Raw genomic sequence first — 23,142 nt, 5'->3', positions numbered from 1 at the left:
GGTGTGGCCCCATCTTCCCCACTTCATTCTTCTCTGAACAGAAGCCGCAGACAACCTTCATCGCTGCAGCTTTGATCCAGGGATTAAACATTGATCAAGGGCCACGTGTGCCTACGTCTGCTTCCAGCCTGGGGATACAGTGGGGAACAGCCAGAAGTTTCCTCCTCTGTGAAGCACACGTCCAGGAGTAGGAGACAGCCGATCCCTGCCATAATGAACAAGGGAAGAGAAAGCCTGGAAGGGAAGGAGACTGGCAGGTGGAGGGCGGTGTTGGTGATACCTGCCATAGAGTGGTCAGAGGAGAAGGTGACCTGGAGTAGAGACCTGAATGAGCCAGGGAGGGAGCAGTGCAGGAGTGCAGGAGTGTGAAGGAGTTTCTGGGCAGAAGGAATGGCACGTGCCAAGGCCCTGCAGTAGGACTATACTTGCATGTCAGAGGCATTGGGAGAAGGCTTATGTGACTGACACAGTGAATACTGTGTCATCCACAGGGAAGGATGGGACCCGAGGCTGGAGTTTAAGGTGGAGCCCAAAGACAGCAAGGAAGACTCCGGATCACACTGACAGAGTCAAGAACCCAGACCACACAATGTGCTGGAGGCTTCCAGATCCTGCCGTTCAGGTGTCCAGACCAGAGTCCAGCACACACAGGAATGGCAATGAGGGAACAAAGGAAGCACTCCTAAAGATGCCTTGATGACAAGGGACAGTCCAATTCCACTGTACCATCAGTCCCACAAGACTTGGACCCCATACAGCTAAAGGTACTGGGAATCCTCTTCAGGCTCCCACTCCCATGCCAGGTCCCTGTTCTAGGAGAGCGTCACACGACACCGGGCACCTGGGCTATTTCCGACACAGCCCATGGAGGGCCGCCCAGGAGCCTGAAGTGAGAGCAGAAAGAAATACCCCAGCAGATTCTGTCCCCTGCTCTCAGCACCCTGCCTGTCGGGGCTCAGGCCTTGAGGCATCTTCTCTTCCCACAAAGCCCACCCTAGCCTGAGGGTCATCTTTCCACAGCCTTCCTGAATGGACCCCTATGCCCCCCACAGGCTCAGAAGGCCCCTTGTTCTGCCAGGGCCCTCATCCGCACACATCATTAGGGACACAGTAGGCCTGCACGTCACACTGGTGACCTGGGCAAGAGGGGGTGAGGCCTGTGTGGCAGGTGCCTTTCCTGTCACTCTGGGTACTCCCCTCTCACTTATGGGAGCTTCCCAATGACTCCTGCACGGGCACAAGAAGTGTGAGTGTGCGTGCAGACATCACCCAGGTGGGAGGATAGGAGAGGCCAGCTCTAGAGCCCCAGGAGAACATGTGAAACACAATTTTTATTTAAAGCACAACAAAACCCCCAATCTGACCATTTTCTCCATTAGCTTATCGTGGCGGGGGGGGGGGGTCCCTCATTCATCTTCCCATGCTGCTTTTCCATGTCCTGGGTCCTCTTCCTTCTCCTGGGGCTCCTGGGGTCGCCCTGAGGTCACAGAGTCAGCCAAGGGCTCACTGCTATGAAAGTGGATGAAGAATGTCCGCATTTCCTTCGGGTAAATGGTGACCTTCGTGCCTTGCAGGGATGTCGAGTGAGAGCTGGAGCTGCCTGGGGGAGCAGAGGTGGTCTGTCCTCAGAACCACCTGCTTCCCCGGGATGTTTCCACCCAGATTCCCCTCATACACCGCACCCACCTACACTCTAATGTGGCTCTTTGATGAAGGCCCTTGGCTGACCCATCCCACAAGTACTCCCACTGCCATGGGCCCCTTGCATTTTGGCCCTCCCATTAGCGAAATATGTAGGTGGTCCTGGCCATGCATGGTCTCATTTCCCATGGGGTGTAGGCTCAATTCCTAGAACTTTCTCACTGAGGCCACCTGGTGGGGCTGCACTTTATATTACTGGGTTCCACTAAATTCAGTCTTGAGAGGGAAGCTTGTTCATCCATCCATTCATCCATCCATCCATCCATCCATCCATCCATTCACCATCGATTCATCATCCTGCAGAAAGACACATCTACACCTCTACCCACCCACTCATCCATCCATCTACCCATCCACTCATCTATCATCTATCCATCATTCATCATATATCTACCAATCCATCTATTCATTCATCAATCATCACCTATTCATCCATCCTTCCATCCATCCATGATCCATTAGTGTATCCATGAATCCATCTTTCCTTTCACTCATACAAACACTCACACTTACGCAAAGCCATTCATTCATCCACACAACCACCATCCATCCATCCATTGTCATCGATCAATCGATCCATCCATCCCATTCGTTCATCATCTATCCATCATCAATCTACAAATCCATCCACCCATCCACTTATCCACCTATCTATCCATCCATCCATCCATCCATCCAACACCATCTATCTATTCCCAACGACTAAGTGTCCAGCTATGTAGAAAGCACTCAGCTGCATGCAGTGGACAGAGAAGACCCATGGGAAAGAGGAAAGAGGGGGAGAGAGGAATGGAGGTGGAGCCTGACCCAGCCCTGGACTCCATCAAAGCTTGAGGAGGAGTGGGCCAGAGAGAAGGGGACAAGGGTGATCCAGGGAGAGGGAACAGCATGGGAAAGACTGGGGGGCATAAAGCTGTCTGTGGTTCCCAGGAGCTGATGGTGGTGTGTGCGGTGTGAGACACAGCATGATAGATGTCAGACCCCCTGGGATATGCCTGCCAGTTCAGGACTCACCCAGGGTGGTCTGCAGACACACACACAGGCATGCACACACACACTGACCCATGGTGTGTGTACAGAATCAGAGAAGCCAAGTGTGTGTGTACAGAATCAGAGAAGCCAAGTAGCCCGCTCAAGGTCACACAGGCCATAAGGGATCTAAGCAGGATCTGGCCTGCTCCTGAGCCAGGCTGGGGGAGGGTTGGGATTCCCAGGCTCAGCCTGAACCAGAAGTTCTCAAACCTCTGTTGTGGGGACCACCCCAAGTCTTCCAGCTCCAGCGGCGCAGCGTGCTCACATCCCATGTCCCTGTGAGTGAGCGCTCCTCCACTGCCGCCACGGACCCCAGCCCCTGCAGCAAGACCTGAGGGACAGGAGCACAGGGAGGGTGAGCTATCAACAAGGCCCCAGATCAGAGCAAAAGCAAAGCAGGAGCAGGAGCGACACCCATGCTTGGGGCACAACACACTACCACATGAATTCTCCCAGCAAATCCCCAGAGGGAACTGTGTGCCCATTTCACAGATGAGGCCACTGAGGCCAGGACCAGCATGCTTTCCCAGGAACTGCACTGAATAAGCATACCCAGGGGAGGCAGGCACAGGAACTGCCTCCATCGTCCAGACCCTTCTCCCCAGTATGGCTCAAGGGGCAGCCCAGGGTGAGACCAGGAGTGGTTATCCATTCCAAGAAAACAGGGACTCAGCCTCCTGTGCGAGGACAGAGGTAGGTGGCCCCTTCTGGCCTGACCAGCAAGGGATGGCTGGCCCAGAGTTGGGAGGTTTCTGGAGAAGCTTCCCTGAATTGACACAGGGAGAAGGCAATCAGAAGCAGTACCCCATTTGCTGCTGCCTTCCCACTTCTGCAGACCTATCTGCTTGTGAGGCTGTGCCTGCGAGGCCGGCTGCGGGACACAGCGACACAGGAAGGGACCAGAGAAGCAGCAGCAAGAATGCAGAGAGAGGAGGTTGGAGTGCCCACGTGCCCCCACAGCACCCCCTCCAGGGTGAGCGAGAGCACCCCAGGCATCTCTCCTGAGGTCTTTGCCAGAGGGGATTTCCACACTGGGGTTTGCCTGCCTGCTGGGGCTTCAGACCATGGCCTGGGAGCTTGTCCCAGGGGTCGAAGGGCCCTTACCTCCAGGTTCACACTCACGGGCTGAGACAGGACCAGGTCCTCCCCCACCTCATGCAGGTGATGGAGCCGCAGCAGGACACGGCGGAGGTCCACCTTGGCCTTCCTTCCATGGCCTTCAGGAACAGAAGGACCCCCATCAGCGCCGATCCTCTAGGCTGGGCCCAGCACTAGACACCTGCCCTTCACTTCCTACCCTCAGCCTCCCTGGGAGGCAACTGACATAGTCCCTGCTTGATATTACTGCTGCACACGGGTTATGAAAAATCCCTTCTACCTGTTCCAGGGACTGGTTATGGATTGGAGTCCTAGGGTCAGGCAGGTCCTCTGTCTCCAGATGATGGTGGGGGTGGGGTGGAAAGAGGACATGCTGATGTCCAGGACGACACACCTGCTTCATAATGTGGCCCTGAGCTCGGGGAGATGGGGGTTGGGTCTCGCTCAATCCTTGAGGCTTCCCTCACTCTGCCCCTCACTCCCCGCTCTCCAGGGAGGAGGGACCTTCATTCAACAGGTCTGGGGCACCCCCAGGCCAGCCCCTTTCTCCTATTTGGGAGCTAGCTGTCTACAGGAGACCTATTCTCTTGCATGTAGCCACACATGCCAGTGGGAAGGGAACGCTCTGCTTGTAGGGAGGCTTCCCGCCCAGCATCTTCTGTGACGGGGATTCCTGGTAATGGGGTTCAGTGCTAGAAAGCCACTTGGCTGCAGGTGTAAGCCATGGTCCCCAAGATCCACTTTATCAGATAAACGTGTTATCTGGACTGTTGTCTCTTCCTTTTCCTCCTTCTTAAATCTCTGGAATCATACTGAGCCGTCCTTGGTGACTGGCAGGACCTAGGTGGGGCTCTAGGGGACAAGAGGGTGCCTGAGGGGCAGCTAGCCCTGCCTTTGAGTGCTCACACTGGAAAGGGGAAGATAAGGTGTGGCTGGAGCTTTGGCAACAGGATGAGTCAGCACATGGCAGGTGTCACCTCCACCAGGAAGCCCTCCATGATGCCCTGATGGAGGTATAATGTGAACACTAACATCACTGGGTGGTGACTTGGCTGATTCCCCCTCTAGATGGAGAGCTCTGTGAATCTAGGGGCCTTGCCTGCCTTGGTCATTGCACTACCCAGTGCCCGGCACAAGAGACATCTGTTCAGTGAATGAATGGAAGTTCTGGACAGTCAGGCTTCCTGGGTTCAGAGGACAAGTGGGACTGGCTTTTCGGGGTTCTAGGAGGTGTCCCTGAGGAGCAGGACTGCACTGAAGAGGGTCTGGCAGATGGTGGATGATGAATGGGAGCTGGTAGTAGGGTTAGCAGGGATCCATCAGAGAATGTGTGGACATATCCTGGGCTGGGGTCCATGTCCACAGTGTACCCTGCTTACTGAGTGAACTGGTCCCCCACAGCCTGTCCGTGGGTCTGGGCTTCCGCTTTGGGTAGAGAAGGGGATCAGGTGACCATGCAGAAGCAGGACAACTCTGAGAGGAGCCCACTTTGTCTGGTGATGGACATGGGGCCAGGTCGCCATGGGGAAGGAGCCATGAGTCTGGCTCCCCTGGACACCTGCCTCACCTTTCTCAAGATTCTGCAGGTGCTCTGTGTGGTTGGAGCTGTAGTTCCAGCCTGGGATGCTGAGGATCTGAAGGTGAAGACCTGGGGGTAGGGTCACAGCTTCTTGCTGTTGGGGGTCTGGGAGATTCTGGGCAATCGCTGCAGGATAGACACACAGAGCCAGGACAAGCATTGGGGCCAAGCTCCTCCTCCTGGCAGTGAGAGCTCTGCACACCATGTGCCCTTGTTCAGGCAATCTGGCTCCTGCCCATGTGAATCCCACAGGGAGGACAGCCTGAAGCACCTGCTGGTCCCAGTGCCTCAGGCATCCCCTTTCCTGCCTTTGCCCATGGACATCCTTCCACCTGGATGCCTTTCCTCCCACCTGTCCAGGGGCTCAGATCACAGAGTCTAAGAGCCAGAAGGACCCTGAATCTCTAGTCCAGCCATTTCAAAGTAGAGATGGGGAGTCTACCACCCACAGGGGTGATGGGGTTTGTTCCAGACCCCAGGGCAGGTTCATGCAGAGGCCTGATTTCAGTGCAAGCTGTGGGATGCCAGCTCCTCCCTTGTTTTGTCATTAATGGCCTCCCAGCTCAGAAGGCACCTCAGCCCCCTCCTCCTTCCAGGAAAAGCCCTTTTAGCTCTGGGCTCCAGCTGAGGCATCACCTCCTTGCAGTCCCCAGGCCATAGTGATTGGTCCAAGTTCATACCACAAATTCCTCTATGCACCAGTCAGAAGCTTTCCCTGGAATTATTGTACTTAAGCCTGGGACGATTGTGCTCATTTCTTTTGCTGAGGTTGGGAGAGAGGAAGTGGGACAGAGAATATCAAGCAGGCCCCTCTACAGTCCAGGGGCCTAATGCAGGGCTTGATCCCATAAGCCAGAGATCATGAACTGAACTGAAATCAGGTGTTGGCTGCCTACCAACTGATTCACCCAGGTGACTCTAGGTGTTTCATTCGTTTAATGATGTTCCAAAAGTACCATCTCTAAACATGATTATTATTTATTTTCCCCATTTTCAATTATTTTCATACAGGTACAGCCTGTTTTAAGTCAGTAGTGGTCTGAGTGGAGGGAATTCATGAGCTTTGCAGATCAGACCATGGACAGGAATCTCCCTCACCTGGTGACAGCATACCAAGAAGTCAAATAAAACAAATATTCTAATGTTGATCTTCTAGGTGTGAAGCCATATATTGGCTCCCTTTGAATATGTCATATTCAGAAAGAAAAAAAGGGTCACCTGGGTGGTTCAGTTTGTTAAAGTCTCCGCCTTGGGCTCAGGTCATGATCCCAGGGTACTGGGATCGAGACCCATGTCAGGCTCTCTGCTCTGCAGGGAACCTGCTTCCCTCTCTTTCTCTGCCTGACTCCCTGCTTCTTGCGATCTCTTTGTCTGTCAAATAAATAAATAAAATCTTTTAAAAGAAGGAAAGAAAGAAAGAAGAAAGAAAGAAAGAAAGAAAGAACGAAAGAAAGAAAGAAAGGCATCAGAGCAAAAATGAAGGAAACTCAGGGAAAAGGCAGAAGGTGGAATGGGTGTGTCTCAGAAATGCTCCCACCACCTATATGAACTTAAGTGAACCCTGAACCTCTTTGCCCAAGTTCGCCTACATCTTATATGAGGACTTTGGATCAGAGACCCTGAGCTCCCTTCTGCCCAACGTTGTCCAGATCGGGGGTGGTCCACACCCCTCCCCAGGTCTACCCGGCCAGGTGGGCTCATTCTGGTATGAACACTCCCTTACCATTCAGCTCTCTTAACAGCACTACGGGTCTGTGCTGCAGCGCCAGCCCACTCCTCTGGCGCAGGCCGGTGGTGAGCCGCCGGGGTCCCAGCAGGAGCCAGAGCACGGGGTGGACAACAGAGGTGTCATTCAGTGTGAGGTCATAATCCAGAGCCCAGTCAAAGTTGTTCCTCAGCCGGCGATGGAGCATGACCTGCAGGGGAAAGCTGTCTGACAGGGCCCCCTCCCACCTGCTTCCACCCTGGGTGGCCAGGAGGGTCCACTTCCTACCTCCACCTGGCCGTTCCCTTGGCTGGAGACGCCATGTGCCTGCTCAGACAGCAGCACCAGCCTGCTTTGGCTGTCCTCGATGAAGGCGGACTGAACCATGGGGTAGTAATTCTGTGCACACAAACACGGCCAGACTGGTGTCAGGGCAGAGTACGGGCAGGACTGCTGGTCAAGGTCCCCCTCGGGCCACCCCTGCCTGTCCCCCACACGGACACAGCAACTGCTCAGGGTGCAGCAGGAAGACTATGGTAGAGGCTCTGACCACAGAGCCCAACAGACTGTCATTCACATACAGATGCACTGCTTCCTGCCCATCTGAGCTGGGAACGGAGTTTCCTCATTGGGACCTCAATTTCCCCACCCATACAACAAGCTCACGACCCAATGTGCACATTTCTATGCGAGTGATGAGGGGGTGCGTGGGGCTCACGTGCTATGGATGCAGGGCTGAGGGTTACTACAGAGACAAAGGACTGAGTCTGGTCTGGGGCAGCAGCCACACTCCCCACGCTCTGTGCTCTGCTGGAGCAAATGGCCTGGAAGGACCCAAAAGGACGGTCAGGAGCCCCTGCATAGCACGGGAGAGTGAGCAAGCAGGGATGAAGGGACCAGAACTCACAAGCAGAGTAGGGTGGGGACATAGCCCACTGGGTCCCCCGGGTGGAGTAAGGACTAATGATTACTGGGGTCACAGGAGACCCCCACCGCGGGCTTCACCTCGATTGATCCCGCTGACCCTCCCAGCCCCGGGGACCAAGGTTATTCCTTTCATTGGGGCAGTGGGGAGCTATAGGAAGGCCAACCCCCTTGCCCAGGGTCAGAGAGCTAGAGCCCTGGGATGGGGGAGCTGATGTGTGGCTTCGGGCCATGCTCATCACTTTGAACAAGCTGCCAGGCAGTGTCTCTGCTGCAGCACCTGGCGGGGGTCAGGCCCTCTAAGCCTTTGACCAGCATCAGCTCAGAAATCTCAGAACGACTCCTTGGGGGAGTCGTTCTGAGATTTCTGATCTACACAAAGGAAACCGAGGCACAGACAGGGACAGGGACGGCCCAGTGTCTGTGGTGGCACCAGATTTAAGACACCAGGGGTGACCCGAGACGGGGTCCTCCACCCCCAGCAGCACAGGTAGGCAAGGGGCTCACAGGTGGTGCTGGAACGGGCTTCTTGCTCTGGCCTTCTGGAAAAGGGCCATGAGGGCCACCCCATGGGTGCAGGTCCAGCAGGCATCCTAGGGCCTACCCGAGCGATGCTGTTGGTCGCGTGTTCCCGGAAGACTCTCCGCTGCATCTGGAAACCGTTGCTGTCCGAGTAGAGGATTTGCCGGTTGTGGAGACTGGTGCTGGTCCTCAGGACGGCCTCACGGTTCAGCTCCAAGGGGCCCACCCGGTACTCCTGCTCGATGCGACGGCAGAGCAGCTCCCCACCATGGCCGACCGGCACGTGGGCAAGCCGGGAGTAGATGGCATATGTGTAATTCCGGTCTCTCTCCTTCCTGGAGAGTTGGGACTCGGTGGGTCAGGCTCCGGGACTCTGCAGGCGTCCCTCAATCCTCCTTCCCCTTCATCCGTCCCTCCGTCCCTTCCTCACTCCCTCCCCATTTGTCTTCCTTTCTTCTTTCCTTCTTTCCTCTCTTCCTTCTCCTTCCTTCCTGTTTCCATGACCCCTTCTCTCCCTCCCCCCTTCTTGCAGTGAGGCAGAGAGTCAGGAGCCATCCTGGGCAATATAATGGGAAGAGCCTGGTCCCTGATAATACAGAGCTTGGGTGGGGGGTGCTGACCTGGATGGCTTAGTTCTGTGCTGTCACATGGCTTTTTGTGTAAGTCATTATTCTTGTGGGTTCCTGGACCAACTCTGACCTTGGACACCCCCCACAAGGTACAGCATGTGCAATGAGGCCAGGATACCCCAGTCCAGAGCAATCACGTCTGCATCAAGTTCCCACTGAGAAGAAGCTGGTATAAGGAACACACATGGATCCTGACTCCCTCCAAGAACGAGCTGGCGTCAGGAACACACATGGACCCTGACTCCCTCGTAACCCGACCAAGTGCACCAAGGGAGCCCCAGCGCACCTGTAGAAGAACTGCCGGATCTCCGTCATGAGCTTTCCTGCCACAATCTTCATCCCCACACTTTTCCATGGGCGCTTTGCACTCTCAGTGGGTGTAAACACAAAGTTATCAGATATAGGGCCATATTTCAAATTACCGTTGACATGGTACTCCATGAACTCCTGGGTCACCTGCACTGTGCTGTTACTCTCTCTGCAGAGACAGGAAAGGGAAAGCAGTATTCTCTTCATGCACGTGTGTCCCGAGCATTGTCCTTGTCATCTGGGAGCTGGGGAACAGCCTTCTATGCAGACACCCACCTCCATAAGAAGCAGAGTAAAGAGACCTCAGCAGAACCTCGATGACAGTCACGAGACTGCTTGGTGATACCTATGCATGTGGTTCAGATAACGTCCGTGAGACACCCTCTCCCCTGAGCCAAGTGACCTTAGATCATTCCATGTGCCGGGGTACCCCACGCAGGAGGGTGACAGAGGCTGTATAACAGGACCCGAGAGCATAAGCAGAGGGTATTGAAGCTTCCCAGGGGGAACGTCCCCTAGAGGTGGTGCCTGGTCATCAGGCAGCCAGCAGGGCCACCCCACACCTTTCAGAGGAACCCCAAGGAGCACAAACAAAGACTTCATCATGCAGACCCCCAGGCACCCAGATGTAAAGAGCCAGCACCTTCGCTCACTTCGCCGCCTCCTCCTGACTCCCGAGGGCAGGGAATATGAACCCACCTCACTCCCGAGGCCCCCGAGGCTGGGGGCCCTAATCCCTGGTACGAGACCTCATGTCTGGGAAGAGTCCAAGCAGGACTCAGGTTCTGTTCCAACCACACGATCTGGGCTCATTCCATTCGGTTCAGATACTGGGGTTGGGACGGAGGGTGGGGGAAGAATGGGCAGAAATTCAGAGCCCTGTAGACACATGGATGGTGTAGACATGTGTATGGATTGTATCTCTATGTGTGGTCAAGGCACAGTCACATACTGGGATGGGTCTGCAGGTACAGAACATAAAGAAGTGTCCCTTCCACACCCATTTGGGGGATTTCTGTACTATTGTGTTGGGCATGGACGGGAAGGCAGGGGGTCATCTGAGAAGGACCCCTCTGGCCCCTCTGAAGAGGCCAGAAAAGGTTCTGCTTATTAGTGTGGCCCAAACCCTTTCCCTTCTGGCTGCAGGCTGCCCACGCCCCACTCCCTGCATCAGCTCTGCTGGGTGTTGTTGGGGAGAGACTGGAGGAGTAAAGCGTGCTCCATCTGTGGTGGGAATAACACTGAACCTGAGGAGGGACGAGGCGCTCATGCCCATGGCAGCATAGATGGACCTTGGACACACGATGCTAGGGGTAGGAAGCCCACACCACAGGGCTGCATGGAGTTCATCCCCTGGTATGAAATGTCCAATTTAGACAAATCCAGAGACAGAGAAGAGTCAGAGGGGCCATGACTGATGATGCTCACTTGAGCATTGAGTGTCCTAACCCCACAGACGGGGAACATTTCCATGGCTGAGCTGTTTGGTCAGCAAATTCTATCCATAGTGCTATCCTGTGACAAAGAAGGTCCCTCCACCCAACCTGCCCTGGGGTGGTCTCTGCACATGGTGGCTGCCCCCTCGGGCCCTGCACAGGAGGGTCCTGCCATGGAACAGCTGCCCCCTCATCTGTGCCCATGAATTCTCTGGCCCTTCCACTCCTCAGGCCCGGCTCCAGGTGCCTCCTGCCCACAAAGACTCCTCTGAGCCACTGCTCTCCATTTCCACAGCTCCTTCTCTCTGTGACCAGTGGTCAGGCACTGGGCCATTGATTTACCCCAGAGGGGGTTTCAGGGACCCATAAGTAGCACCCAGTTCTCACCCAGCCAAAAGGAACAGAGACAGATGGGGGTGAAGGGATGGTCAACAGGCCAAGAGTGTACTACTGGACATGCTGAGTAAAGGGTCATGGCTGAGGATGAGGCCTTCGTGAATTGCACACAGTGAAGGCGAGGTGGGGCTGGCCCAGCAAGAGCTGTCTAGCTGGGCATCAGGCCTGACTGGACAAGCATCCCAAGGCCAGCCTGGGGACTCTGCTCTGACCAGGGAGGCTCAGAAGTTGCCTGGCCGCCCCAGGTTCTACTGCTCTCCCCATCCTCCCCTCCCCACCCAAGGGGGCTGCAGTCAGCTCCTTCTACCTGCCACACCCTCTCTCCAGGAGATCTTTAGAATGATGAAGGGCACAGCTCTGCTGGGGTCCCCCTGCAGGGAACTTCCTAGTGCTGTAGGCTCTAGAGCTGTGCACAGCTGCCCTCAGGGTGATCGCCAGGTACCACTCATCTCACACCCATACTCCTCTCTCCTTTTTCTTTCCCTCCCTCACTTTCTGCCAGCTACTCCTCCCAGACTTCCTGTTCCTCCTGCATTTCCAATCCTGTTGGGAGGTCACATCAGGAAATGTAGTTGGGGTAGAACGACAACTATCTGGGATGTGAACTGGGGATGGACAGGGCTGGCCCCAAAACACTTGGGAGGCTTTTTCCTGGAGGTCACCTGCTTTCTCTGCTGTCAACAACTAGTTGCTGAATGAATGGATGTGTGGATGGATGGTTTGATGGATGCATGGATGGTTGGATGGATGGATGGATGGTTGGATGGATGAATGGATGAATGGGAAGATAAACATACAGGGATAGATCAAATGATAATTGGATAGATATATGTGTGTAGGCATGAATGAGTGGGTGAGTAGCTCAATATATGGATAGATTGGAGGGTATGTGGATGGATGGATAGATGTATGTGTGGTTGGGTATGTAGGCAGGTAGATACATGAATGGATGGAAGGTGAGGGAATGGATGGGTGGGTGGTTGAGTGAGTGAATGAGTGGATGGTGGATGGTTGTGTGGTTGGGTAAATAGACGACTGTGAGTATAATGGACGGATGAAAGGATGGGTGGTTGGGTGTGTGGATGGATGGAGGAAGGGTGGATCTGAGGGTGTGAGAAGGTAGCTTATGGGTGGTTGGGTGCTTTGGTGTGTGGATATAAAAGAATACTTGTGGGAGTTAGTGAATGGATGGATGATTGGTTAGTTGAATAAATGGATAAACAATAAGGACACTGTATGGAAAGATGGATGGATGGATGGATGGATGGATGGATGGATGGATGGATGGATAGAAGGTTAAAGAAGAAGGTTAGTGGGTGTATGGATAATGGATGGAATGATGGATGGATGGAATGATGGATGCATGCATGCATGCATGCACAGATGAATATATAGACAAGTGGGAGGATAGTGGTTGGATGAGTGGATGGATGGAGGATGGATGGATGAGAAGGTGTATGAAAGTGGTAGATGGGTCACTGCATGGGTAGTTTGATGTGTGGCTACATGGATGGTTGTGGGGGTGGTCGGGTTGTTGGATACATGGATGAACAAGAAGGATGGTGGTTGGATGGATGGGTGGGTGGGGGAATGGATGGATAAGTAGATGGATGAGTAGATGGATGGGTGGATGGAAGGGTGAGCGGATGGATGGGTATAAAATGGGTAAGTAGACAGATGCATAAGTGGTTGTTGGGTGGGTGGGTACATGGATAGTTATATGTTTCTCTAAATTTAAGATAGTGAGTAAAGTGAATATTATATATTCTCTTTGAGTGAGGTTTCACATCCACTTTGTGGATCAACAACCCTGGAATGATAAAATTCATGCAGGGTTTTCCTGTAGTGGTCTAGTTTCACAGTTGCAGAAATAAAGCTGATAACACAGGAAGGGCCTTCACCATCTTCTGATGATTCCTCTAGCAGGTGAGGACACAGGCAGGTGGGGGAATGATAGGTCCAGGTCTCAGCACACACTTCTGTCTGAGTCAGCAATGGCTGTGCCTCACCTCTCCAAGATGCTGTGCATGAGGTTAGTGTCAGCGTCCAGGAACACAGTGTAACAGTCATTCTCCACAGAAATTAGGTGCCTACCCCCTGGACCGGCATGTGTCTCTGGCTTGCGGGCAAAGTTGGAGGTTTTAGCCAGACTGGCACCCAACTGCTTGGTGTCTTCTTGAGTCCCCTGGTCACGCCTGATACTGTAGTGTCGGTAACTGAGGCCCGGGATTGTAGTCAGCACATGCAAGTCATAAGCAGTTTGCCTCTCTTTTGATTCCTGGATCTGCAAGGCCAAGAGAAGAAAACAAAATGGTATCAGGGCAGGAGGACCCTCAGTGTCCTCACTCTACTGTGACTTGCACACCTCCTGGATAGGGTGCTCACTACCCTCAGACAGCAGGGTCTTTCCATCATTGGACTGTGCTGAGTTCCCTTCAGGCATCCTCCCTGCTCACAAGGACCCTGCCTCAGCCCCCACCTTCCTCCCCAGCCTCCCTCACTACTCAGACTCCAGCATTAGACACCACCCTCACTTCCAAGCACCCCTGCTGTTTCGTACCTCAGAGCCTTTGCTCATGCGATTCCCCCTTCCTGGAGAGCCTTCTCTCTGAAGTCCCTTATTTCACACCCTCCAGTTTCCCCAGGGGATGTTTTTCTGTTCACCCCACCATCTTCCCCATCCCCTGTCCCCTGACATCCAAGGGGGAGGGATGGAGAAGGACACTGGGCACACTCAGCCAAGTCCCTCACTCTCCAGGGGAAGAATGCAGCATCTGAGCCCCCATGGGAAGCTCTATCAGTAACCCCAGGATGGCTGCACACACCATCCCACCCAGGCTTTGTGAGACATACATATCCTGTCCCTGCCCCCCTTCCAGCTCTGTCAATCTTCCTCGTCGGAACACAACCATCTGTCACATTTCACACATTCTTATTTTGTTTCCTGCCTGTTCCCCAGAGTGAGAATATGAGTCCTCTGTGGACAGGGACTTCATGGGCTTGGTTATTAAGGAAGCCTGGAACCTAGGCCAGGGCCTGACACACAATAGGTGTCCAAAATATTTGTTGAGTGCATTTACTCAGAGTGGTGTTGCGTGTGGGTGAAGAAGGGGGTGCTAGGGGTTGGGTCTGCTGAAACCAACACCATCCCGTCTCCCTGCCCAGGTCAGATGACTCCTCATCCTTCTGCATCAACTAAGGTCCACTACCCTCGCTCCCCAGGTCATCACTCCATACCACACATGTCCTTTAAGTGTCTGACCCGCCCATTCCCCATGGGTGATGCTGCTGTCCAGGACCAGAATGTGCCTCCGGGAATGTTTGCTGAGTGGCTGATGTCAGCACCTCCTGCACGTCCACAGGGAAACCCTGGCACTGGGGGACAGGCAGGGTCCCTGGGCCCCTCGGCTGGCTCCAGGCAATGGAAGGAAATGAGGGCAGACCACACACAAGCTGGTGTCTGGGTGTGTGGACACAGGCACCTGGGCCAGCCTAGAGCACCAGCATCTCCACAAGTCTGAAGACTCCTGAGGGCCTGTCCACAGAAAGTGGATGTTTACATGAGAACACAAATATGCCCCATGTCGAGGGCGTGAGGAGAAGCCTCCCAAGCAGGGCAGGCCACCCAGGAGACCCTCCAGGGAGGGGACAGTGCTGGGACTTCTGGGCACTTCAGATGCTCACAGATCAGTGAGAGTCCCCTGGTGGATCCCACTGACCTTACTGGATAAGGGTCCCAAAATGTGTCCTCTAGGTGTGGCCCCCCATGGTCATGTGTTCATGTGAACTGCTTCCATTTCCAGAAGTGCCATACTGGAACAGGTGTCAGCAGCAGCAAGTGTGCCCCTCTGCACGCTGTCAGGGCCATACCTGTGCAGCCACCAGCTGGCCAGACTCATCTGTGACGCTGACCCTGGAGAAGCCCACAGTCAGGGTAACAAGGGTGGTGACCGTCCAGGCCAGGGGGTTGTAGACCACGGCAACATGTCCCCTAGCTTCTGAGTCTGCACACAGAAAACTGCCCTTACCTGCTGCCACTGGACTCACCCAACACACCTGGGGGCCCCTGGCTACATGGGAAACTGAGGCAGGAGAGACACGTTCTGCAGAGCTACCAGGGCAGCTGACTATAGGACCAGTGGGCTAGTGCACTCCTATACCCAGCAGGCCCCATACTCTGCTCAGGGCTCTGTGTCATGTCCCCAGGAAGAGGAAAGTGGAAGGGATCACGCAAGGTTCAGGCCTCATAAGGGATGTGGTTACAGAGTCTGAGGCTCGGATTGTTCTAGTCCTCTCTGTGACCCCCAGCTCTCTGCTCAGAAGGGTTCAGAGACCCCTCTCAGACATGCAGGGCCATCCCACAGGGACCTCACTTACCTGAGTATGCCGGGGTCCTGTCCTGGACAATGGAGACCATCAGTTTGTGCACACCCTGCATCCCTGACCTCAGATTCTTCACATACATGTCTCTCACCTTGGGGGTCTCAGTCCCAGTGATGGCATGATGGTGCTGCACCTGCATCCCAACCAAAGTGGGGGAAACTCTGGATCGGGCCTGCCTCTGCAGACCACCTCCTGGGGGCTGGCATTCCTTTCCCGTTCACCAGGTGCTAGTGGAGCAGATGAGAGTCCCTACCACATTCCAGACTAGGAAACTGAGGCCCCAAGACTGACGACCTTACAGAAACCCACCGAGTCCCCTAGCTTGGGCAGAAAACAGACATCTGCAAGGCACCTGCCCCAGCTTCATCTCCGCTGTGCAGTGTGCCTGTGAGTGCCACTGGGACGCTCCAGGCACCTTCCATTCTCTGTACTGAAGTGGGTGTGGGATGAGCTTGTGTTCCTCAAAGGGAGACTGAGGCCCCACCAGCTAAAGCCACGGATCTCACCCACTCCAATGGACTCAAGTCTATCCACTCCACCCTCAACACAGTGTCATATTCTGTCAGTTTTCCCATCTGTACAGTGGGGACACATGGAGACAGAGCGTTGGGAACAACTTGCTGTGGGGTAGCCACCGTGCCAAGCAGCTTATGTACATTCTCACATTCAGTTGCCCCACCATCCTGGGGTGGGCATGAGCTTCTCAGTGTACAGGGAGGGAATTAGGGCTCAGAGAGGAAAGTCCTGAGCCTGAGGACACACAGTGGAGTGGGACTGAATCCATGCAGGACTGTAGAACACTAATGCTGCTTCTCTTTGCCCTTTGCCCTCTGGATAAATTTGGCTAAAGCTTACTGAAGCCACAAGCTGAAGGCTATCAGAGCCTGGTTCTAACCCTGGCCCAGGGTCCACCTGCACCTGTCATGAGACCACAGGCCACCTCAGTGTTCTCTTCTGAAACATGGACCTTTAGTGACCAGGGACTGGGAAAGTGCACTGACCAGAAGGTTTCCAACCTGATCGTGTTGCTGAGAGGGGTGCCGTTACCTCAGAGACAGCCCAGCGGAGCTGCTGAAGCTGCTTCAGGGCCCAGTCCAGGTCCAGGTGCTGGTGGGGGACTGGCCACACAGAGCGTGTGAACATGGACTCCCCAGCATACAACAGAGCGCTGGCTCGCCTGGCCAGCCCCTTGAGCCTGCTGCGGGATGAGTAGAAGCCGGTCCAGGCCTGATGTGGACCTGGAGAGAAGGGCTGGCAGTTGGCTTGAGTCTCCCTGGCCTGGGGACTTCCCGAGACCAAGTCCCAGGAGAGCTGAGGAAGCTGGGGCCTGGGCTCTGGCTCTGCCTGGGTCACCTATGAGGGCAGCCAAAGACTCCTGCTCCAGGTAGGCCAGAAATAGCGCAGGGATTCCAGGGAGGGGTTGGGGTATGTGTGAGTATGTGGTTGGCCTGAACCAGGCCTGGGATAGGGAACCAGAGAGCCCAGGGTGGACCTGGGAAACCTGGAACAACCCATGAGCCTAGGGCCTGGATAGGAGAGCAAGATGGGAGCCAAGCTGGCAGCATCCAGCTGACATAGGCCCTGAGTGCTGGCATGTGACTCGGTGGCAATGGGGAGTCCGAGACAAGCCTGCAATCACTGGGGTTCCACTGGCCACCTTCCACAAGCCCCTTTCCACAAGCAGTCAAGATGTAAGAAGACAGGCTAGGGAGTGCCCTGGTGGGCCACCCAGGGAGGTGGGATCGGGGAGAGCTGAGGGATCCCGTGTCTGCTGTGTGGACCTGCACATAGGGAATGACTCCTGACTAAGACTGGGTGGTAGGAGGGGGGCTGGGTGCCTCCTGGCAGCATGGCTGGGTCTCACAGGTTGTTGACTATCCCTATAGTTCTTTCCTTCTGCCTTCTCCCAGGCTGGGGAGTGTCTCCATTCCCTGACCTTCTCCCACATGACCTGAACTCACCAGGAAGGGTAGCCCTGTGATCTGGGAAAAGGGTACAGGCTGTGTATGCTGTCTACAGCTGTCCACAGCTCCTCCAGCAGGCCGAGTGTCCTGGTCAGGCAGGGGCGCCCTGCAGCCTAAGCTCTAAATCCCCAGTGACTCAGAGCAGGGACCAGGGATCACTGCACCTGTCCACTCTCCACATAAACATTATCTCTCCTGGAGGGTTGCACCAAATCAAGCCCCTTCAGAACACCTGCAGGTGTTCTATCTCCTCCCTTCTCGGTGTAGCCCCGCCCACTTCAGCATAGCCGCGCCCACACTCACGTAGCCTCCCCTACCTGGACTGTAACCACGCACACAAGGAGGTAGTTACACTTGAACGAAAGTGTAACCCCGCCCACATCAATCTGCCCCTCCCACCTCAGCTGTAACCATGCTCACAGCCTTGTAGCCCTCCTGGGTGAAGGCGGCCAAGGCCTTGTGGATGTGGAAATAGGAAGCTATGGAGCCCTTCTGTGAGTGTAGTGTCAATCCTAGGATAGCTAGGTGGGACAAGGTGTGGGGGCGGGTGTGGGGAGCAGGGGCCATCTCGGCCCCAGTGACCCTCAAAAGCTCCATCAGCACGGCAGAGCAGACTTGGTGGGCACCCTCCCCAGCACCAGATCTGCATCCAACCTGCACGGGGTCATACCTGAGGAATAAGGCAGGAAGTCTTGGTGTTCACGGACATGCCAGGTGACATTGGTAGCTTGCAATGCACCGAAGTATTTGGCCAGCGTGGCATACTCGACAGAGATGCCGAGTTTGGGTGTATTACTGTTGATGAATTCCAGCAGAGGGTCCATGTTTTCGAACTGCAGCGAGGCATTGAAGAACTGCTTGTCACACCCCTGCATGCAGGGACACAGCACAAAACCTTGGAATTCCTCTGCAGAGCCCAGCCCAGGCAGAACCCAGCCCAGCCCTCATCATCCCCATCAGGGGCCCTCCTGGCTCCCTGGCAGAACCTCCAACCAGCTCCCCAGGGGCATCCCTGCACCCACTTACCTTCCTTCCTCCCTTCTGTCCTGTCTTACTTCCTTCCTTCTTTCCTTCCTCTTTACTTTTTTCACTTTAAAATCTTGTTAGTTTTAAATCATACTGTGCATTACATCTCCAGAGCATGTTTCTTGTATAACTGGAAGTCCGCACCTTCAGCCACCTTGCCCAGAGCCTCCTCCCTCACCCCTCAACTCCAGAGACTGCAAAACTTATCTCTTCATCTATGCTTGATGACTTTAGTATCACATTAAATGAGATCATGCAGTATTGGAATTCTCTGTCTGACTTATTTCTCCCCAGGGCCTTTTTAAAAGATCAACAGTATTACTATCCATCAATATCATTAATTATAACACCTGACAGTTATGAATAACAGGGATAACAGCTATCACCCACAATTACAGACCTTCTGTGCCCCTTTCCACAAGCAGTCAAGATGTAAGAAGACAGGCTAGGGAGTGCCCTGCTGGGGTCTGAGCATGAATCCCCATCCTAGCTGCCCCTCAATGTGGCTGTGCAGCCTCAAGACGATGCCTTGACCTCTCTGGTTCTCAGGTCCCTCATTTCCAAAATGGGATACCGGCCATGCTTGCATCCTAGGCCCATAAGGCATAGTAAGTGGATGAGACAAATATATCACATGGAAGTTGCCTGTGCCCTGGGGGTGCTCCATGAAAGAGAGCTCTGCACGTGATGGTGAGGAGGAGGACGTCCATGTCTAACACTGTCATGGGGCATGTCTCCTGTCAGCCCTAGATCAAGCCTGTGAGGCAGGACCTGTCCTGATTCCTACTTCAGAGACAAGGAAACTGAGACCCAGGGGGTAAGGCACACAACGACGGAGCAGGGGGCCAGGATTCCAGCCTAGGCCTCACATCCCAACACTGAGATGGAAAGATGAGGAGGAAGGAACTGAGGGGAGTTGGCGGCTGGCATGGGCCAGGGGCTGTATTTCAGGTGGGAGAAGCTGGGGGAGTCCCAAGTGTTGGGAGGAGCTGTTGGAAGGGGTGAGGCCATGTGGTGTAGAGGAAAGAGACCATGGCCCAGGGCTGATGATGGCAGCCCGGCCTGGTCCCTGAAGAGCCTGGTTGGGTGAGACTAGACAGGAGTCCAAAGCTGTGTTGGGGACACTAGGGTGTGGGACCCCGCCTTACCCAGGGCCAGAGGAGATGTGATGTCTGGAACCAGGCAGCCCGTTCTTTCACATTGTCCACAAGAAGATCTACATAGTACTTCATGTTGTTCCAAGTGATGGGTGCAGACTTGGGTTGAAATAGCCTATTGGAGGGAGGCTCCGGGAAGACAGCCGAGCCATCCCAGTAAAAGCCTTCCCTGCAGGGGTGTAAAGGGTTAGCTGATTCCACCTTGAGAAGAGAGGAAGCTTGGGGTCCAGAAGGTCAGGCAGGGTGCAGCTGGACCCAGGCAGCTCAGGGAGTGCAGACCATCACTCAGGCCTCCATCTCCCAGTATTTTTTTTTAATCTTTTATTTATTTCAGAGAAGGAGTGAGCCAGAGAGCAAAACCAGGGAAGAGGCAGAGGGAGAAAGAGATGCAGACTCCCCACTAAGCAGGGAGCCTGCTATGAGGCTCCATCCCAGGACCAAGGGATCATGACCTAATCTGAAAGCAGATGCTTCACCAACTGAGCCACCCAGATGCCCTCCTTCTCCCACCTGTGTGATGAGCAGCTCAATGCTGTCCCACAAGAGCACTGCGGAACGATGGGGCTCAAACACACATGTCATGGTTGACCAGCTGTGTATCTTGAACACGGCCCCTTCCCTGGACCCACACTGCCTCATTCAACACATGGAGCCCACAGTCCGTGCCTCCCAACTTCCACCCCTGGGGATCTCAAGGGATTCCTTTCATTTCGGGATTCTCAGGGCCAATAAGATGACCATCAGACCTGGGTCTAAGGCCCCAAGTGGGGTGAGGCAAGAGAGGCACTGTGTCCCAGGGTGAATGGTAAGGGAGTGCTGAGTCTCCGTATGGGACATAGAGATAAGTTAATGTCCTATTTCAAAACTCAGACTTAATGCAAAGCAAATTGTCATGAACAGAAGCCCAACATTTTTCTAAGGACAAGGGCAGTATTCTGGATTTTCCCTCTTGCCTCAGGCTCCAGTTTGGTCCACATGGCAGAGAACCCAAGATCGACCCTGTGGGTCGATGCCCCCATTAGGGTCCTCCCTGCCTTACTCTGGGCTGCACAAGGTAACATAGGGTGGACACCGGACCAGCCACCAGGAGCCGCCACTTGGATCCTCTCAGCCTGTCTCCTCATCCATAAAATGTCCTGATGGTTGTCATGAAGGATAAAGGAAAGACATCAGTAGAAAACACTGGGCTCAGGCCTGGCACAGAGCGGAGCCTGACAAACAAGAATGATCGGTCCTGAAGTCCGTGTCTGGCATCCTTCTCGCCATCTGCCCTTCACCTTGCCTGCTAATCTCTCCTGTTCCAGGACCGGCAAGCCTGTTGCCCACAGCCTCCCAGGTACAAAGGGCCAGAGCGGGTTGAACCCAGGGCCTCCCACCCGAAGAGCCCTCAGGCTGGCTGCTCCAACGATGTGGAGACCTTGGAGCTGGCCACCCGAACCACCCAGACCCCGACACAGCTGACCATGGCCAGGGCTAAGTGGCCCTTCCCCGGTTTCTCCTTCTGTTAGCTGGAGAGCTCAGAGCATCTGCCGAGGGGGTGGATGAAGAGTGGGCAGTGTCTGTGGTAATACAGGGAGGGTGCTTAGAACACAGGCCACCCCAGGAGGTGCTCACGAGCAGTAGCTGTACTGGTCCAAGACGTGCGTGAAGATTTCCTGCTTAGCCGCCAGGGATGGGGACCCTCGCCACACGAACTGTAGACCCTGAAAACCCCAAGAAAACAGAATGAAGGCCCAGGGACAACACAGCTGCCCTGGTTCCACCTCCCCCAGCCCCACCTGGGCCTCCCTCCAGGTTTCAGGACTCCATCCCCTCTGCGGGCTCCTCTCAACTCCCTCGGACCACCCACAGCTTCATATGGTGGTAGAAACTGCCCTCCAGAAGGAGCCAGCCTGCTCCTGCACCCTTCCACCTCCAGCACCACTGTCTCTGCCAAGGCCCGCTAGAGAAGCTCATTCTGGCTCTGCTTGACTACCTCCTGGCACAGGGAGCTGCCCGCCTCTCACAAAGCCTGCAGTCTGTTGTTTATTGCCCTCATGGTTAGAACCCGGTCTGGGTCACAAAGGACAGAGAAATCCTGCTTCTATTAAGTACTAGCCAGCGGGATGCTGGAACCACACACATGTTCCCTGATTCTTCTGTGCCTCAGTTTCTGCGTGGGGGAAATGGGGAGGCCCCACCCAGGCCCAAGCAGCACAGAGTCAGCTGCGGGAGAAGTGGACCAATGTGGGAAGGGAACTCCATGCACAACATGGCCTGTGGAGGGGCTCAGGACAACGTTGCTTCTCTCGCCCACTAGAACCCAAGTCCACCTTCATCTGCTGCTGCCCGTGGCAGCCTGCATTTGTCTCAGACCACTCTTGCCTGAGTCATGCTGGAGAGGATACTCGTTCCTGCAGGGGCATGGGAACAGGCCCTGCACACAGAGGGAAGAAGGCAGCGACCAGAGGCAGCAGCGCATGTGGCTCATGACTCACTTGGTTTTTCTGCATGGCACCCTTCAGGTCATAGTCGATCCGGGAGATGACGTGGGCGTGGAAGCCCGCCAGGGCAAATAGGGTGGGGGTCGTGGCAGAGGCGCCAAAGGGGTCGACTTGCCAGGAGAACCGTGGCCGGATCCCAAAGGTTTCATATAAGAACCCGTGTCCTTCTGCAAAGAAAGCACCGCCTTGCTGGTGACAGGAGGGGGCCCCTTGCCACCTGCTCACTCAGGGTCCCTGACCTTCCATGGGGCTAGAGTGTCATCTGGGGCTGAGCTGCAGGAGATCCTAACACTGAGGGGGCCACACCAGGATTCCCCGATGTTTCCTTCACTCGTCCATGACGTTAGAGTCACCACGTGGGCTTGAGCCATTCCAGAGGACCCCAGGCCTGTTGGACAGAGCCATGAACAGACCAGAGGCCTGGCCAAGTCAGGAGAGGGGAGTGCTGCCAGATGTCAGTGGCTGAGAAGGTCAGGGTCTGAGGCACCCGGGAGGGCATGAGGACCAGCCAGGGTGCACAGACCTGGCATGGGATTCCAGGCCCTCAGAGACAGCAGGGGGAGGAAGCAGAGGGTGATCAAGAAGCAGAGGAGACCAGGAGGGAGCAGTGGAGGCAAAGGAAGATCTGGGGATTGTGGGTCAGGGATTATGAGGGAGTGGACAATAGCATCTCAGGAAAGAGGGCAGGTAGTACAAAGAAGAGCCCTCTCTATAGACAGGGAGCCAGAGCCAGGCAGACCTGATTGCTGCCTGTTCAGTATCCCCTTCTCCTGCACTCAGAGAATCCTCACTTTGTTA

At 54.9% G+C, this 23,142-nt stretch overlaps 1 protein-coding gene across 1 annotated transcript in view; it reads right to left on the bottom strand.

Moving 5' to 3' along the window:
• Positions 1-1,317: 1,317 nt before the first annotated feature.
• LOC116584854 (epididymis-specific alpha-mannosidase-like) overlaps positions 1,318-23,142 on the bottom strand; it is a 38,985-nt gene continuing 17,160 nt past the window's right edge. Inside the window, exons 4-19 of the mRNA XM_032333776.1 lie at positions 22,339-22,511; positions 21,476-21,564; positions 19,853-20,030; positions 18,349-18,547; positions 16,762-16,952; positions 15,709-15,847; positions 15,202-15,335; positions 13,341-13,615; positions 9,477-9,668; positions 8,644-8,896; positions 7,404-7,514; positions 7,134-7,326; positions 5,399-5,536; positions 3,838-3,950; positions 2,944-3,064; positions 1,318-1,600 (exon numbers count right to left, since the gene is read on the bottom strand). Of these exons, the coding sequence (XP_032189667.1) occupies positions 1,407-1,600; positions 2,944-3,064; positions 3,838-3,950; positions 5,399-5,536; positions 7,134-7,326; positions 7,404-7,514; positions 8,644-8,896; positions 9,477-9,668; positions 13,341-13,615; positions 15,202-15,335; positions 15,709-15,847; positions 16,762-16,952; positions 18,349-18,547; positions 19,853-20,030; positions 21,476-21,564; positions 22,339-22,511 (2,693 nt within the window). The 3' untranslated portion in view covers positions 1,318-1,406. The remainder of the gene's footprint in view (positions 1,601-2,943; positions 3,065-3,837; positions 3,951-5,398; positions 5,537-7,133; positions 7,327-7,403; positions 7,515-8,643; positions 8,897-9,476; positions 9,669-13,340; positions 13,616-15,201; positions 15,336-15,708; positions 15,848-16,761; positions 16,953-18,348; positions 18,548-19,852; positions 20,031-21,475; positions 21,565-22,338; positions 22,512-23,142) is intronic.

This window comes from Mustela erminea, chromosome 2, assembly GCF_009829155.1.
Source record: "Mustela erminea isolate mMusErm1 chromosome 2, mMusErm1.Pri, whole genome shotgun sequence".
NCBI lineage: Eukaryota > Metazoa > Chordata > Mammalia > Carnivora > Mustelidae > Mustela > Mustela erminea.
Note: the sequence above shows the minus strand (reverse complement) of the source record. Positions and strands in the feature narration are given on the sequence as shown.